The sequence below is a fragment of the Rosa rugosa genome, chromosome 6, assembly GCF_958449725.1.
Source record: "Rosa rugosa chromosome 6, drRosRugo1.1, whole genome shotgun sequence".
NCBI classification, from domain to species: domain Eukaryota; kingdom Viridiplantae; phylum Streptophyta; class Magnoliopsida; order Rosales; family Rosaceae; genus Rosa; species Rosa rugosa.
In genome coordinates, this window is record NC_084825.1 from 52,267,229 (window position 1) to 52,286,622 (window position 19,394).

Here is a 19,394-nt window from a genome sequence, read left to right on the forward strand (position 1 = left end):
GAGTGCACCCATATGAAAATACATTATTTATCACTTAAAAAATATGTTCATTACATCAAAATTGAGCTAAAGTTAGAAACCCTAGCTCCCAAAAGTAACTACTCACAACCCATATTCATGAACATCAAAATTACAAAGTTCAAATAGCAAAGAGTAGAGAAGTGTAGGAGAAAACAAGGATAGTCACAAATAGCTATGGAGCTAGCATGACTAGCCTTGAATTACAACTCCACAAAATACCCAAATATTGAATCTTGTAGAGATTGAGTTCCTTGATAGATCCTTGAAGGTTTGTGTGAGTAGTTCTTTAAATCTCAAAAGAAATTATAAAGAAAAGAGGAAAAATGGAGGAGGAAGGTGGAGAAGAGAGCAGCCCAAAGGGCTGCCCTGTTTGTGCTGGTGCGGCTACTGCAGGTTGTGTGTTCTCGTTGTAGAGATGGTTGTATATATATCTCCCTCCTGCTAAGAAATGGACGCTTGAATTATAATGGGTGCGAGGGATCCTAGGAAGATCTATGGCTAAGAAAACAAAAGAAAAGGGCTAAAGTCTGTTTAGTCCCTGTACTATGTCTCTCTCATCGTTTCAGTCCCTGACATTCCAATTTAATCTGAAAAGTCTCTGAGGTCTCAATTTCCGTCTAATAGGTCCTTTATGCGGGAAATTAGGAATTGGCCTTCGGTGAAATGTCCAATATACCCCTCAGTTATTTCTTTTTTCTTTTTTTTCCTTTTTAATTTATTTTTTTCCTTTTTTCTTTTTTCCTTTTTCCTTTTTAATTTCTTTTTTCTTTTTCCTTTTTCTTTTTTAATTTCATTTTTCCTTTTTTTATTTTTATTTTTTTCCTTTTTCCATTTTAATTTATTATTTTTTTCTTTTTTCTTTTTCATTTTTAATTTCTTTTTTTTCTTGTTTCTTTTTTCTTTTTCCTTTTTAATTTCTTTTTTTTTCTTTTTCCTTTTATTTTTATTTTTTTCGTTTTTCCATTTTAATTTTTTTTTCTTTTTCCTTTTTAATTTCTTTTTTTTCTTTTTCCTTTTATTTTTCTTTTTTTCCTTTTTCCATTTTAATTTTTTTTTCTTTTTAATTTCTTTTTTCCTTTTTTTTTTTTTTTTTTTTTTTTTCATTTTTAATGACCATCGTATTCTGCTGCATCAGTAGCGCTACGTAGGCGAACCAATCCAGATAGACCCGAAACTCCAATTCTTGTTCTCCACGCCAGCGACCATTTTTCTTTTCCATCACTATTCTTCTTCTTCACTTCTGGTTTTTGTCAACTTGGCCATCAAAAACCACCATTTCAACCAAACCCAAAACCTCAGAGTTTGAAAAAATGGTAGTTTTCAGTGAAAAGTTAAAAAATGGTAATTTTCAGTGAAAATTTTCCAAATTGAGGCTTGATGTGGAGAGAGAAAGTGGGATTTGAGTGGGAGAGAGAGAAGTAGGCTGTGAAAACAAGAGGGGAGTGGTTTAGCGGCGAATTTCCGAGCTGATTGGGAAACAGATGAGTTTGATCAGAATGAGATTGGTGGGTTGAGGAAGTATAAAGTAGGCAAAATGAAAAAGAAAAAAGAACTTAAAAAGGAAAAAAAGAAATTAAAAAGCAAAAAAGAAATGAAAAAGAAAAAAGATAAAAGGAAAAAAAGAAATTAAAAAGGAAAAAAAAAATGAAAAAGAAAAAAGAAAAAAGGAAAAAAAGAAATTAAAAAGGAAAAAAAAAAATTAAAAAGAAAAAAAAAATTAAAAAGGAAAAAAGAAATTAAAAAGGAAAAAGAAAAAAGAAAAAAAAAATTTAAAAAGGAAAAAGAAAAAAGAAAGAAAAAGAAATAAAAATGGAAAAAGGAAAAAAAAAAAAAAAGAAGGAAAAATGCAAATTAAAAAGAAAAAAGAAAAAAGAATAAATTAAAAAGGAAAAAAAAAGAAAAAGAAATAACTGAGGGGTATATTAGACATTTCACCCAAGGCCAATTCCTAATTTCCCGCGGAATTGATCTATTAGACGGAAATTGAGACCTCAGTGACTTTTCAGATTAAATTGGAATGTCAGGGACTGAAACGATGAGAGAGGCATAGTACAGGGACTAAACAGACTTTAATCCAAAAGAAAATGAAGGGATAGAGAGCTGGTGAGGTAAGGTGACACGTGCAGGCCATGTTGCTATCATCTTATGACCTAGTCTTTGCAATTAAAGCAAAGCCAACAGACCACAAAGTGACAAGCAATTAAACAATTAAGCAATTAAATAAAATAGCTGCACGTTTCCTTTGAGCTTAATTGACCAATTAAGCTTAATTAACCAATTAAGCTTAATTACATAATTAATCAATTGAACTGTTTAATTAAGCTTTCCACAATTTCGTTTTTTTGCTAAAAACTCTGAATTGCTCCATTTTCGCACCATTTTGCTTTTGATTTCCGTGACTCCACTTATTTCCTACAAATAAATAACAATGGATTAATTACATAAAATTAGTTTGAGGATTAGCATAATTCTAGTGTTTAAAGATACAATTACACTCATGGAAATGCGTGTAATTAAACTCCATATCAAAATGAGCCACTAAAGCCATGATTATCCTAAACGAGTCTTTTGTAGAAACAGGAGAAAAAGTCTTAGTAAAATCAATGCCCTCTTTCTATGTAAAACCCTTGGCAACTAATCTTGCTTTATGTCTCTCTACATTGCCATTTGCATCTCTTTTGGTTTTGAAAACTCATTTACAACCTATAGGTTTCTGATTAGGGTCAGGTTCAACTAATTCCCAAACTGCATTTTGGCTCATGGAATCAATTTCTGCTTCCATTGTTAGCTGCCATTGGTGAGATTCATTACTTTCAATAGCCTGGTTAAATGTGGTTGGATCATTGTCCTCTGCACAGTCCATTTCAATTTCTGCTTCTTGCAGATAAACAATGTAGTCACTATCTTCCCCCCATAAGTTGGTTTTCTTGCTCTCTGTGATCTTCTAGGCTGAGGATTGTCAGTTACGTGGTCGGTTACTTGACCAGTGACAGTTACTTGGTCAGTGACATGACCAGTGACAGGTACTTGACCAGTTACTTGGTCAGTGACATGGTCAGTTGCTTGACTAGTTATAGGTATGTGATCAGTTACTTGGTTAGTTACTCGACCAGTGACTTGATCAGTTACTTCTTGTTCTAAAGGCAATGCTACACTTATATTCTCATCCGACACAATTTCCTCAAAATCTGAGGATAAATCCTCAAGGTTTGTATTGTGAACTTTTTCACTTAGAAACTTTACTTGATGTGTTTCAAAAATTCTAGGTGAATGATAAGCAGAATATAATTTATAGCCTTTAGATTTATCTGGATAACCTATAAAATAGCAACTAACTGTCTTAGGATCAAGTTTATTCAAGCTTGGATTATAAATCCTAGCTTCTGCATGACATCCCCAAACATGGCAGTGATGAAGACTAGGTTTCCTGCCACACCAAACCTCAAAAGCAGTCTTTTCTATGGCTTTGCTAGGTGTTCTGTTGCAAATATAATTTGCAGTTTTTAAAGCCTCATCCCACAGAAATTTAGGCAAACCTGTTGTACACATCATACATCTAACCATGTTCAAAAGAGTCCTGTTCTTTCTCTCTGCAACACCATTCTGTTGTGGGTTATAGGGTGTTGTATATTGAGCTTTAATTCCATTGTCTTGCAAAAACAAGGCAAATGGACCCTTTTGTTGGCCGGATTCAGTGTACTTGCCATAGAACTCACCCCATCTATCTGATCTCACTGTTTTGATTTTCTTTTCTAGTTGATTTTCTACCTCAGACTTAAAGATTTTAAAGGCTTTCAATGCTTGTGCCTTTTCTGAAAGTAGATAAATATAACTGTATCTAGAAAAGTCATCAATGAATGTGATAAAATACACATTCCCACAGATAGTCTGATGCCTAAATGGTCCACATATATCAGTGTGTATGAGTTCTAATAAATTTTGGCTTCTATATGCAGTCTTCTTTCTAGTATTAGTTATTTTTCCCTTAAAGCATTCAACACAGTCTGTTAGATCAGAAAAATCAAGTTCATTTAGGATGTTGTTTTTCACCAAAATTTTCAGTCTCTCTTTTGAAACATGGCCGAGTCTTCTATGCCATAAAAATGCAGACTTTTCATTTAGTTTGGTTCTTTTAACACCTATTAAAGTGCTAGTACTGTTTGTGTTATTTTCAATGTGTTATTTTCAACAAGTAAAATTTCTTGTTGAGCCATTGAACAATTTAACTGTAAATAATCATTCATAATAACACCAGAACCAATTTGAACAGAATTTTTAGAAATAAGAATTCCATTACTATCCATAACAAGTCTACAACCAGATTTTACTAAAAGAGAAACTGAAGGTTTCCCATGGAAGGTACATAAAAAACATTGTCCAGAACTAACAATTTTCCTAATCCTAAATCGAGCTTTAAGGTTCCAATAGCCTTGACTGCCACTCTCATGCCATTGCCTACACACAGGTTCACTTCATCACTTTTTGGGATTCTCCTCCTTATGAATCCCTGCAAAGAATTAGTAATATGAATAGGTGAGCCTGAATCTATCCACCAAGACTGTGGTTCAACATTTATAAGATTAATTTCTAAGGAAAAAACTGTATTAGAAAAAATCTTACCCTTTTTGGCTAACCAATTTTTATAGCCAGTGCAGTCCTTTTTCATATGTCCTACTCTTTTGCAAAAGTAGCACTTGAACCTGAATGACCTGTTTTCCTTGGCCACTGCAGCTGTTGAACTCTTAGTTATGGCTTTGATAGGCTTGAGCTTATTCTGGGGCTTTTTCCTTTTAGGCTTCTCAATAAGGTTAATGGTCGTAGCAGGTTCCTTTTCTTCCTTGATCCTAGATTCCTCATCCACACAGATGGATATAAGTTCATCTAGAGTCCAGTTTCCCTTTTGAGAGTTGTAACTGGTCCTAAGATGACTAAAACTGTTCGGCAAGGAATATAGTGCATAATGCACTACCTGCTCATCCCTAACCCCCATCAAGAGTTCCCTAAGTCTTCCATTTATATTGATCATCTTCATAATATGCTCTCTAACTCCCCCTGAACCCATGTACTTCAAATCATGAAACTCTTTAGTCAGTCTACCTGCTTCTACTTTTTCACTTTCTTTAAACTTAGCATCTATGTGTTCCAGAAAATCTGATGCTAGCTCAGGCTCTTCTATACTTCCCCTGACAGTCTTAGACATAGATGTTCGGATGAGGTTCTTAGCCATTCTATTTGATCTATGCCACTTCTTGTAAAGGTCAGTATCTTTCTTGGTGCTCTTTTCATTCAACTCTTCAGGCTTATCCTCAGTAAAGCAATAGTCTATGTTCTCATGCATTTCCATATAATTTTTCACAGAGTCTAGCCAAGCTCTATAATTTGTTCCAGTTAACATCAAGACACTGTTCAAGTTCATGTAAGAGTTACCTAAGGAGCAAAACAAAATTCATGTGAGTTCTCAATTTTGTAAAGAAAATTAATTTTAAGTTTTCTGTGTTTTATTTAGCTTTAAGCAACCAAAACAAAAACATATAGAAAACCTAAACAATCCATACTTGCATTCATATCAGTCCATAACAAAAAACAATGTTAAGCAACACTTTGGAGCAGAAGCATAACATCCTGGAGTTCTTTATCAATATGCCATGTTCAATGAAAACAAGTTATCCAAAGAAATTTATCCACATCTTTAGACAGAAGAAAAATTTCTAAGTATCCGTATTTATTTTCATCAAGCATGCATACTGCTGTTTTGTATTCTAAAACCATACTTAACCACTTCTTTGGAAGATAAAACTGAAGCATAGTTTTAAAACACAAAACACAATTTCAGTTTTGTTACTCGATCAGGTACAGTTACTTGGTCAGTTACTTGACCAGTTACACGTACCTGATCAATGTTTTCTGCCAACATCAATGAAGGATGCTTTGTGCATCATAATCACTTATGCCAACAGAAAACCACAAAACATATGAGCTCTTTTACTTTACATTCTATCCAGATTTATCCTTGTAAGAAAATTAAGCTCTTGTATCTGCCAACTTTAACAACGTGTAAACAAAATCTGGGAGATTTTTGTTCTTCATACAATTTTACACAATCACAGATACAATACCATATCATCAATCAATTCAACATGCATATTCAAGCATAACCAAAATTGATTCGATTCCAAGAAACCACAGAACAATCAAGAAATTGTAAATTTCATCCGGTCACCATCTACTCTAGCCTAACGCACGCCGGGAATGCAACTAGGGTTCTTGAGCACAATCAAAAATTCAATTATCATGCTTTGAATCGAAATCAATCTCACAGAAAAACCTGTTTTTGCTTTTTCTCCAATTTGCTGCTAAAAAATCATAGCGGAAGCGTGAATTTTATAATTAACCAGATGCAGCAGTCGACTTAAGTAACTTACCTTGATCAGGTACCTGACCAGTTACTTGGTCAGTTACTTACTTGGTCAGGTACCTGATCAGTTACATGACCAGTGACTTGGTCAGTAACCTGATCAGTTACTTGACCCGTAAAGCAAAAACCCTTAAAAAAATTTATGTTTGTTTTGCAAAACCCTAAAACGATTTTTCATATTTGTGAGCCTATGCTCTACATTGCCATTTGCAAAATCATGATAAAGTAATCTGGGGTTCACATCCAAAACCAATTGACAATGGATGGAGTGGCCCAAACTCTTATAAACCCACTAGCAATGTCCCATTTTTCCCATGTGGGATATATATATTCTCAACACGCCCCCGCACGTGTGACGAATTTTCAAGTCATACACGTGGACAACTTTGGGTGACGTGGAGCCCGTGTGGCCGTTAGGCATGCACACATGGGTAACCTCGCTTTGATACCAATTGTAAAACCATAATTACATGCTCACAACATATGCACAACAATCATAAAAGGATCAAGGCTTACCTTCTACAATTACTGTCATGGATTCCATCTTATGCAACTGCTTAACTCGATCACTGAATGTGGTCTTCTGTTACTTACCAACTTGCTTCTCAATGGACAAAACTTATGCAATAGTCGTGGTAGTAATCAGGGACCAATTCATCTGTATATATATATGAGACTTAAACCTCAAGAAGCTTCCCATTAAAGCATTCCTTGTCGGTTTAGGTTTCACTGTTAGATTCCTAATGTATCATAACTTGTAGCCTTTCTTGTAGACTAAGCAATGGATTACTATCCTTAATGAATTGATACACTACTTCATTAAGTCACTAGTATTGATTTACTGTTTGTATCCATGTTAAACTAGGATTGATATTAAGCTAATCATCAATTACTTTATGATGATATGTGTTATGTCCATATTTGATCTTACAGCAACTGCTTCAGGCCGTTGTGTTTAGTTGCACCCTCAAGTTAACTGACATGTTTCCCCCTGTGCCACTGTTAAAAGAATGTGCAAAGGGTGCCATAAGGAATGGCTCAAAGGCAGTAAAGGACCTGAAAGATGTGATTGGATGCATCAAAGATTACAACCTAGAGTCTGAATACCCATCCAAGGACATTGAATTGCAACTTCAGAAGCTGGAGAGCCTAATAGTGGATCGGGAAGCTGCATGTCTTGACGCCAAGCCAGTTAAACAACAAGCTAAGAAGAAAAGATGGAGGAAACGTGATAACAGCACTTATGTCTCCGATTTTCAACCACCACAATCAGCGAAGAAGAAACACATCAAGTGTTACCATTGCAATGAGCCAGGGCATGTTCAGAGCAACTGTCCCCTAAGATGCTGAAGGCTTATGAATTGGTGGTAGTTTTGTTGTAAGTTTGCTTAGCATTTCAGGACAGAGAGAGTTTTGGAATCTTTTATGTACAGGCCTGGTTCTTTATGTAACTATCGTGATGGTTTTTCCTTAAATTTTCTTACTGTTTATAGATGCATATTGGTATCTCTTTCCTTCTTTGCTACCTAGTTCATTTGTTCTTGCAAGAAGTTTAGTTCCACAAACACTTGATGATCTTGACTTTAGATTGACCAAGATCTACATATCTATGGTAGACAAGATATTTACACCTTTCCAAAGCCCTTCTCTTTTTGTTACATACATGCCTCTGCTTATGGAAAGTGTGGTTTACACCTTTTGCAGATACAAATATGATAAATATATTTGTTTCAAATCTGTTGTGCAACCTTCACCTTATATAGAACAAGCGGCAAGCGTATAACTGAATTACAGTGAAAGCGAACAAACCCAGAGCTGTAAAGTAAATATAAACCTTGCGTTTGAAGAGCTGAAAGACATTAGGTCTTACAGTTTCATGCTCTGTAGGCACTTCTTGTTCATGACCACTGCACTTTTCTATCTTGATGGAATGACTGAGCTTATAACTAGCTGCAGGTGGATGTTTGGCTTCATGTATCTTCTTGAATATGAGGTCCTGCTCCATATAGTTCATATCTAGATGGTACTGGGTCCTATAAAACATAGTCACAGCATCTAGGAAAGCCATGAAGAAGACTACAGATGAAACTAGTATCATGGAGAAGGGAACCCACCATTGATTTCTGGGAGTACTGGAAGGTGGTGACGATGAGGATGAGCCTTGTGCTTGTACAATCCCTATGAAAAACAAGCCTTGCAGCAGAACATAAGCGATTATTAAGTTCTGAGCTCTTGTCTCGTGGTACCATACACGTTTTTCTTGCGTTTCGCTAATGATTCTCAGTTCCTTGAAGCTTTCCTTGAGCTCTTCTAAGTTCATGATGAGCTGCTCGATCGCCGGAGCGATATTGCTAGTGATCACCAGCTTAGGAAGCAAGAAGCAAACTAGACCGACACTTAATGGGTTTAGGTTTGAAGTTTTTCAATATATAGAACTAGACAGTTTATAGATTAAAATTTAGTTCATTTCGATTCAGATTCATAGTAATTACCAGGAAATTATCAACTAGGTCTACGCGGCTTTGTGCCTTTCGACTCTACTTCGTTCACACAGAACGTTGCTGAACTTACGACTTTTTCAAACCTTATCACAGCCAGACATTTTATATAACGTAACATATCACAACCAGACATTTTATATAACGCAACTTTCATATGAATTCTGAGGATAATGGGAACTAACTGAATTCGTACTTTGTTCATGTAAGGAAACTAATCTGTCATATCTTCTGTATTAAAGCTGATTGTCCTAGATGTTAGCTGTACAATATCTGTAGCTTTCCTTCTATGTAATATAGGTAGTAAACTGGTTCCTGACTTGTAGGAACTAATTGTGATCACACTTGTATAAAGGACACGTTTCTGTATCAATTAAATCATCTATTCAGCCTATTGGTTTCTCATTCTTTCATGGTATCAGAGCAGGACTAGATCCTGACTCTTCTCATCTACTGCACTCTAACATCTCGTGTAGCCTACCCTTCATTCCCTCATCGTTCAAGCCAACATGGGCAACGACGATGTCATCTCACTGCCACTCAAGGATCACGGCAAATCAAAAGCCGATTCCTCCAATTCTCCTACATCTGAGATGTCAAAATCTGACCTCTCTAATCCCTTTTTCACACATCATTCAGATCATCCAGGTCTAGTCCTAGTCTCTAAGCCCCTGAATGGAGACAATTATGCGGGATGGAAAAGGGCTATGACCCTAGCTCTGAATTCTAAGAACAAGCTTGGTTTTGTGAACGGCACAATAAAGGCTCCCTCAGAAGAGACAGACCCAGAAGGCTATGCGACTTGGTCGCGTTGTAATGATATGGTTCATTCATGGATCATCAACATCGTTGATTCAGAAATCACTGATAGTGTCATCTACTATCCTACTGCTCACGAAGTATGGGAAAACCTTCGTGAGCGATTCTCTCAAGGTAACGCTCCACGCATCTTCGAAATTCAGCGAGAAATCGCTTGTTTTCGACAGGAGCAACTGTCAGTCTCAGCTTATTATACAAAATTGAAAGGCTTATGGGATGAATTAGCTACCTATTCAGAGACATCTCGTGGAGCACAGGCAGAACAACAAAGACTCATGCAATTTCTAATGGGGTTGAATGATACTTACAGTTCTGTTCGTGGACAGATTCTTCTGATGAGTCCTTTACCAACAGTCTGTAAGGCCTATGCAGCGGTCTCTCAGGACGAGAAACAACGCTCCCTTGGTGCCTCTCATCCCGCTGCGGAATCATCTTCAAGCGCTGCAATGGCAGTGCGCACTCCTGGAAGACCCAATTTCAATTTAGGACGAGGAGGACGCTTTGAGAAGACCCAACCCCCAGAACGCAATTTTGCGTCCCAGGAAGGACGCCGTTTTGATACTGAGCGGCGACAAGGCTCCGGCAGGGGGAGACCTCACTGTACCTATTGTGGAGATCCAGGCCATTGGGTGCAGACTTGTTATCAATTAATTGGATATCCCCCAGGTCACCCTAAAGCGAGACAAGGCACAGGTTTTTCGAAGCAATCAAGAGCAGCTCCTTCGGCAAATCAAGTCAGCGAGGCTGTTGAAGATGATAGTGGGCCAACGGTGACACTCACTGAGGCCCAGTTTAAATAGTTTCTGACTGCTCTTAGTAATCAGACTTTGAAGCCCAATCCGAATACCAGCTCGAGTTCCAAAGCAAACGCCGTAACAAAACCAGGTTTGTCCAAGGTCGTTTCCCGCAATTGGATCATTGACAGCGGAGCAACCGATCACATTACTTCATCTACGCAATTATTACACAAAATAATAATTGCACATTACCATCTGTTCTATTGCCTAGTGGAGACAAAATTAATATTGCTGCTAAGGGTTCATTACCTCTGAGTACCATGTTTTATCTTCATGATGTGTTATCTGTGCCTAAATTTAAAGTCGATTTATTGTCGGTTAGTCGATTGACGAGAGGATTAAACTGTTCAGTGACCTTCTTCCCATATTGGTGTATTTTACAGGATCTGGCTACGAGGAGGACGATTGGTTTGAGTAAACAACGCAACAGATTATATTATTTGGTGGCATTAGTGACGGAGAAGTCCATGACCAGTCCTTCCTTTCCCACTAGACGCCCAACTTGTCATCTTACCATCACCTCCACTGACCTATGGCACAACCGCTTAGGACATGTATCATCCTCATGTTTAGGTTTCATTGCTAAGAATTTTGTGCATGTTTCTGTTTCATCTAATAATGCTTGCCACATATGTCCTTTGGCTAAGCAGAGTCGATTACCTTTTCCTACTAGTACAATTTCCTCTCCATAACCCAATCCCTCCCTTTTCCCCATCTCCTCTCCGCCGTCCTCTTCGCCACCCCCACCGCCTCCACCACCTCCCCCTCTCCTTACCTACTCTCGCCGTTGTTTGATGAACCCTTCTGACAACGACACCGTTGTTCTCGGTCCATCTGGCTCTCCTTTGCCTGTTTCTCCTTCTTCTCCGGCGCCTACCTCTGCTTCTGTGCCGCCACTGCCCTCACCGTCGCTGCCCTCCACGCTTTCTTCCCCATCCCTTCTCCCTACCATACCCGATCCTGCCCCCGCTGTTGACCCCGACCCTATTCCCCATCTCGATCCGGCTCCTCTCCGTCGCTCCGGTCGCCAGACTCGCCCACCGGACCGCCTCACCTATCATGTTTGCTCAGACCCCTCGTCCTCTTTGCTGCCTGGTCCGACCAATGGTACCCGCTACCCCTTGGCCAACTATGTCTCCTATCATCGGTATTTGCCGCAGCACCGAGCTTTCACGGCCAAGCTCAGCCATGTTACCGAGCCGCGCACTTATTTTGAGGCTGCCGCCCATCCTGGATGGCAGGCTGCTATGCTTTCCGAATTACAGGCTCTTCAAGCCAACAGAACTTGGACACTGACTCCACTTCCGGCCGGTAAGGTTCCCATTGGTTGTCGTTGGGTTTATAAGGTGAAACACAAAGCCGACGGTTCCGTTGAAAGGTATAAAGCCTGTCTGGTTGCTAAAGGTTTTACTCAGTTAGAAGGGGTTGATTATCAAGAGACTTTTTCCCCTACTGCCAAAATCATTACTGTTCGTTGTTTATTAGCTTTGGCTGCAGCTCGTGGTTGGCCATTGTATCAATTGGATGTGAACAATGCATTCCTCCATGGTGATTTGACGGAAGAAATTTACATGTCTCCTCCGCCTGGTCTTCAGCGACAGGGGGAGGAGCATCTGGTATGCCGATTACATAAGTCTTTATATGGTTTGAAGCAGGCTTCCCGGCAGTGGTTTGAGAAATTTTCTGATGCTGTACGGTCAGCCGGGTACCTCCAATCTAAAGCAGATTATTCATTGTTCACTAGAAAGCATGGGGATTCATTTACTGCACTTTTGATTTATGTGGATGACATATTGATTACCGGGAATGATTTGAAGTCTATTACTGCACTTAAAACTTTCTTACACAGTCAATTTCGTCTCAAAGATCTTGGAGACTTGAAGTATTTTCTTGGTATTGAAGTTTCGGCTTCTCAACGTGGAATTTTTATATGCCAACGTAAATATGCTCTGGAGATTATTGAAGACGTAGGGTTACTAGGGGCTGCACCTGTAGATACTCCCATGGAGAAGGGTTTAAAATTGTCTGATCACAGTGATTTGCTTAAAGACCCTGGAAAGTACAGAAGATTAATTGGCAGGCTTATATATCTCACTGTTTCTCGACCTGAGATCACTTATGCAGTCCATGTCCTAAGCAGATTTATGAATCAACCTAGAAAGATGCATTGGGAGGCAGCATTGAGAGTGGTGCGTTATCTAAAAGGTGCTCCCGGGCAAGGTCTGTTCTTTTCTTCCATTAATGATATGAAGTTGAAAGCTTATTGTGATTCTGATTGGGCGGGGTGTCCTGTCACTAGAAGGTCTACCACCGGATACTTTGTCTTTCTTGGACCTTCTTTGATTTCTTGGAAATCAAAACTTCAAAAAACAGTATATTTGTCTTCAGCAGAGGCGGAATATCGTGCTATGACTGGAACATGTTGCGAGTTGACGTGGTTACGTTATCTACTTAGAGATCTAGGCCTATCTCTTCGTGAACCAGCCTTGCTGTTTTGTGATAACAAGGGTGCACTACACATTGCGGCCAATCCCGTATTTCATGAGAGAACTAGGCACATCGAGATGGATTGCCACTACATTAGAGACAAAATTCTAGATGGTTCTGTGGCCACGAGGTATGTGAATTCTGCTTATCAGCTTGCCGATGTTCTTACTAAACCTTTGGGGAAAGATATCTTTGTTCCTTTGATTCGCAAGTTGGGAGTGGATGTCCTGCGCTCTCCAACTTGAGGGGGAGTGTAAGGAAACTAATCTGTCATATCTTCTGTCATATCTTCTATATTAAAGCTGATTGTCCTAGATGTTAGCTGTACAATATCTGTAGCTTTCCTTCTATGTAATATAGGTAGTAAACTGGTTCCTGACTTGTAGGAACTAATTGTGATCACACTTGTACAAAAGACACGTTTCTGTATCAATGAAATCATCTATTCAGCCTATTGGTTTCTCATTCTTTCAGTTCAAGAGTATGAAAATGTCACTCACAGCATGCAAATTCTAACAAAATTAGATATGCCTTCAAAGTTATAATATCTTATATTGAAATTACATAAGTCGCGCGTTTATATTGTTCTAGAGTTTAAATATATATCTCACTACATACAAATTCCAACCAGAATACTATTCGAAAGCATTGTAAAGTATACAAATTAATCTTAAACGCTTTTAGTCATAGAGATTATTGCTTTGAAAACTCACTAAGCCAATTAAAAAAATGTAACGACTACTTCACCACGATATAAAGAATGAAACATATACTTCACAATCTTTTGATCTTCGGGGAAGTTCCAAAATGTACTTTCTGAAGTTTTCTTCGTCTCCAGAGAATGAAGTCAATGAACCGGTCCAATAGAATGAAATAATCATCTTCTTCAAAACAAATGCATTTTCTAGCAAATACTTGAATGCATTTTCCGAAGTTATTATTTCATTTCCATACACACGAAACTCTATGTTCTTCAAATGTGACAGACACAAAGGCAGAGATTCTATATCAAAGGGTAGATAAATTCCCTGAGTGGATCATTAGAAAACAGATTAGACGCACATGATAAGCAAGATTCATATCAGATAAGTGAGTATGAGATTACATTAGAATATTTATATCATGTAATTACCTCATAGAATATGAGAATTTCAGAAAGAGAAGGAGAGTTCTGCAGGATCTTCATCAATCCATTCCCTTTAACCCTCGATAATATATGCAAACGGGTTACGTTCTTGAACATGGGCATATTATATAGGTCTTGTTCTTCAACTTTTGGAACCTAGAAAGAAAAGGTTGATAACAAAAAAAACAAATTAGTATAAACATATTTCAAATTAATATAATAAATCTAGACGTACACAACATACTATTTAGCCATAAATATTCAAATCTACGCTAGCTGCAGGAGCTATAGCATACCAGCCGAATCTCTAAATCTTTTAGATTAGAGATACACCGAAGAATCCTATACAATCGATAGTAGCCGTGTTCCAAAACCTTTGGAAACCCCTCAATGCATGCCTTATCCAGTGATGGTGAATTGCATAAGTAATACTCGTGCCTGAAGATACCTTCATACTTGAAATGCATGAGATTAGTTCCAAGAACTGCGATCCGGCAATTCCGAAATTCTTCTGGTTCATTTGCATTGTAGGCAGGTTCGATTATAGTTAACCTCAGGAGCTTCGGCGCAAGAACATTGAGAGCCTTGATATCCCACCACCGACATTGATTCAAAGTCAACTCTTCAAGGACCGGGCAGCTAGAAAATAGTTGATTGGTAGAGTCTTCATTTGTAAATGTTACGTTTATGAAACTCAAGGTTTTGAGACTTGAGAAACACATCGAGGGACGAAGAGGTTCGGGGATGTAAATTACCAGGGCTCCAGCCTTGGTGGATTCGATTTCAAAATCCACAAGTGTTTTGCAAGACAAAAAGCAATCAGGAAAATCAATCGATATTACTCGCCGGTGTATATGTAGAGATAGTGATACAGCTTCAACGTTACGCTTAACCAGACCAGTGATCCAAGACTCCAAGGAAGAGACATCATGTCGATTCGATCGATCATCATAAATGCTGAATTTGAGATGGAAGCTCTTGGTGAATTTTCGAAGAGAGATGGACCTTTCCACATAATTGAGAAAGAGGAGATTTGTCGAGTGTGTTAAGTAATTGTTAGGGTTATAGGCTCTTTGATCATCCAAGTCAAGGTTGGGAGTCAATGACCATAAGTATCGCCAACTTTTTGATAATATGCTCGTTCTAGAGGCTTCTTGTGTTGGTAGAAAGGATAAGACGCGGCCAAGAACATTATCGGGTAAATCACTCAGGCTTCTAACTCTGTTGTCTTCTTCATCAGCCATCATCGACCTTGGAAAGAAAACCCTAGATAGCTCTTTCGCAGCATCGTCTGAGTTTGTTTTATATCTGTGTATTCTGTTATCTTGAGACGATATGGACATCTATATATGTAGTGGGCTTCTTGGAGCTCGATCAGACGGTAGTGAATATTTAGATATTCAATCAGTTGAAGCCCAAATAAAATGACTTGCCATATTTCCCGAAATATGAACATACAGCAGTTGGATCCACAACAGTTACTGACGTTCTCTCTACCTCAAAGAATCCCTGCTTTCTCTGGAGATTAATAAAGATGACGAGATTGAGTATCATTAGGGTTCTTTCGGAACCGTGCATTGCAAGATGAGATAATTGCCGACTTTGACCGATCAGATGACCCGGTCTTTGACCCGAACAGACGTGCAGTGCACTACAGTATGTAACTATGTACTTTAACAATGGCATCCAAAGACTGGACTGGTCCTAACCACTCTGACCTAGCCCATGTGTTTTACAGCAGGGTGAAGAATGTTAGGGAGTTGGGGCTTGAGAATTTTGGTCCGACTATATACTAAAGACTAAAGAGTAGCTAACATACGCATTTTTGGTGCTGTAAGTTTTGTGTATGATGTATGCTAGTTTAGCTTTTCAGAACCGCTCAGAAAAAAAGAATAAACTGGTTAATGATTTTGCTTAATTCATTGTCTTACTCAATACGCAAATAATAACATGCTAAACCAACTAGGTGAACCCCAGCTGATTGATAAGGATATACTTATAGAGTTATAGTGTGTTCCATTCCTAAGAAGTTGGAATACTTGGAGGAGTGGAGGATTGAAGACCTCCTCAGGACCTCAAGAAGTTATCTATTTTTGTCACTCATCGATCCTATGATTCCTATCTACCTCAGGACTTAGAAGACAACTGAAAAAAGCATCAACATCAGTGACCTGGGCTTAAAACTTGGGCTTAGTTGTCAGATCTCAATGGGTTTGATTTTGAGTTGGATTAACTTGTGATAGAGTATTCAGGCCCAGCATTCATGGAATAAATAGTGCATGTGTAATTTGTTTATTGTACCCTGGTTTGTGTCGAGTTTATGTTCATTATGAGCGATCATCAAGTATCCAAAACAGGTACAGTCGTGCCTAACTAACTTTCAAATAATTATTCCTACTATCTACTTCTAGCGCTACTAGCTAGTTGAGTACTACTCACGTGATACAACATGAAATGAAATAATTCAAGTTTTGATGACTACTGCCATTGCTTGTCCCTAACTAAGACCCAACCCTTTGATCTCTAAATAAGTTTTGTTTTTCTATATGTTAACACATATATCCTTGATTTACATATTTTGACTAATTTACACCATTTGTTTTGGGTGGGATAATGATTGTCTAACATGTAGTAAAAATCTTGTCGTTAGGAAGTCTAGCTAGGGAAAGAGTGGGTTCAAGAGTCACGAGCGTACTTAAGTGCTTCTAGGCGAATCTATAGTACCTAAGTCATGAAACTGTTTCACATTTTACGTGTTTTGTAAAGTTTTGAGGATAAAATGTTTGAAAAAATGTCTCCATAGATTACAATAAGAAAGAGTAGAGAAATCTACAACTATACGAGAATGCACATCTTAATCATAGTCTTTCCGCTTGTGGATAAATAGTTATGAATCCGCAATTGGTCAAAGTGGATTATTCCGTCCATAATTTTCTATCCCTATATATATCTCTGCGTGTCTACATATAGGATGTAGTTGCAATTGACGAAGCAAGGGTGTTAGGTGTTAGCTAGTGACCAACATTAGCTGTTCTTTGTTTATATGATAGTATGAAGGAACACATGTTAATGATAAGCTAGGTTGCGTGGTTAATTACGACTTGGCTTGATTAGCCCGCACTCGATCAATTGCTTCCTCTAGCTAGCTAGGCGCTAAAGAGACCAATTGCAGCAGAGGGACAAGTAGCATGTCTGAGAGTTGCTGGTCCCCCACAGCTTAATCTGATATACATAGCTATTAGTAGTCCATTACAAGCCTGGAATGGCAAAACAAAATGATAAGGCTACTCTCTATGTTGTGCTTCCTTGGCCACGAAACAGAAAATCCAAAGCCGAAGACAAAACGAGAAGTAGAATTAAAGAAACACACATATATCCAATGTCATATCCAGCTTTGGCATTTCATGCTAGCACAGTTTGTCCATGTCTCCCTATCCTCCTCAGCTTCACATGTCAGACGGGTACGTAGTGACCGATATTAGGCCACCCACATCGAAGAAATGGAGCTAGCTTTGTTTTCAATCTCAAGCTTCACAAAATGGAGCTAGACAGGTAGATCTTGCTTCATGATCATCAAAAGACTGAAAGAAATGGGCATTCATGCATCTGCTGCTCTGCATGTGCTTTGCCTAAGGCTAGCTCGTTTCGTTTTGGGGACCATCAGCTAGAATGAAAAGTTTGTTCATTGTTGTACTATAGCTAACTCCGTAAACCCGAAACCCTAAACCCTATGACAAAATCATCACTCTTTTCCATCACTAATGTTTTTCTCGGACAAATTTGTAGCAAATAATTCATCAGCAAATTAAGCAGTGAATCTGGGAAACTAGAGGACTACAGCTAGAAGTGTGTGTAAGACAAGATTTTGAATGCTTTGAGATCATGCCTATAAAATATCCTTTCGGGTCCATATGTAGATAGGTAAATAGTATTTATCTGTAACTACGTATAAATGACGATCTCCAATGTGAGACAATAATATGTAATCAATCGAACTAAAGCATGAAAGTAGGCGGTTTGGTCTGTTTAAGAGCCTACATGAACATATCATGCACTATGATATATGAGCAGAATACCCAAATGTAAGCTACAATTTTGCTACAAACGGAGCCCAACGGAGCCCATAGGTATGATTGTGTTTCAGTTTTACAACGTAGCATGTATGCATGTATATCCTTTGGGGTTTGGTGTGAACACGAGGAGCTAGCTAGGGGAGTAGGGGTCTACCATGCATACTATTCCATTCATGACTCGAAATGAAGCCAGACCTAACATTCCATATATACAAATCGATCAATGTGATATGTCTCTTGATATATAGACTGTATGTTACCCTCCATCTCTTTCTGCTTATAACTCTTTGCAACTGCTACCCGGTTCTCAGTTACTATATACAGTTTACCGTAGCTCAATTCCACCAAATAACAGAGGAAGATCGAGAAAGATGATGGCTTTGATGTTTGGTATGTCTTCAAAGCTTACATACTTACCCTCGGGAATGAATATTGAACGTTGTTAGATAAATACAACCACATTGTCTTTAAAACTTAATTAATTAAAAAATGAATTACCAACGTATATAAGTTAATTGAAATAACATAGTTTTTATTTTAACCACGTGGTGTGGTGTGTTGGTCGAATGGCCTAGTCTGGAACCCCCAGGTCTAGCGTTCGAATCCCAGCTCCATCCCGTGGCCAGCAGATTTGAGAGACCATTTGAGTTCGTGCGTCTGCGGTGCAGTGGATTAGTCTGGCTTTGCCAGGCTTTCGCCGCAATGTCGGTGCAGGTGTCCTGGCGCTGGGATACCACTGCATGGGTGTGTGAGTTACTAACAACTAACCCGATCAAAAAAAAAAAACATAGTTTTTATTTTGGGGCTGTGACCACTTACTCAATTTTTGGCCAAAAATTGCCCACTTACTCCACCAAGAGTTTTTTAACCCCATTTACCCAATCTAACAGTGTTTGACAAAATTGCCCTCATTCCCCTTCTCTCTCTCTCACTTGACTCCCCTCAGCCTCTCACCTCCCAGACTCTCTCTCTCTCTCTCTCTCTCTCTCCACCGTCGCTGGAATTACGTCGGAAATCCGACTCCAAACACACCAAATCCAGCGGTGCTCACAGGCACAGCTCTCAGAGTCATTTCATCAAACACCTTCTGGGCATGCTCCAAATACCCATCAGAAGCCAGAGTAGCCAAGAGTGAGTTGCAAATCTCATGCCCAATAT

The 19,394-nt window shown here is 38.5% G+C and overlaps 2 protein-coding genes across 2 annotated transcripts; one reads left to right on the forward strand and one right to left on the reverse strand.

The window, feature by feature from the left end:
• Positions 1–7,417: 7,417 nt before the first annotated feature.
• On the forward strand, positions 7,418–7,786 carry LOC133716998 (FRIGIDA-like protein 4a). Its single transcript, XM_062143620.1, has one exon. It carries the CDS (start codon positions 7,418–7,420, stop codon positions 7,784–7,786), a length of 369 nt encoding a protein of 122 aa, XP_061999604.1.
• Positions 7,787–13,780: 5,994 nt separating this feature from the next.
• On the reverse strand, positions 13,781–15,407 carry LOC133716999 (F-box/LRR-repeat protein At3g26922-like). The gene is made up of 3 exons (XM_062143622.1): positions 14,460–15,407; positions 14,170–14,319; positions 13,781–14,065 (listed from the first exon to the last, which is right to left on the reverse strand). The coding sequence occupies exons 1-3, from the start codon at positions 15,405–15,407 to the stop codon at positions 13,781–13,783; spliced, it is 1,383 nt and encodes a 460-aa protein (XP_061999606.1).
• Positions 15,408–19,394: the final 3,987 nt, after the last annotated feature.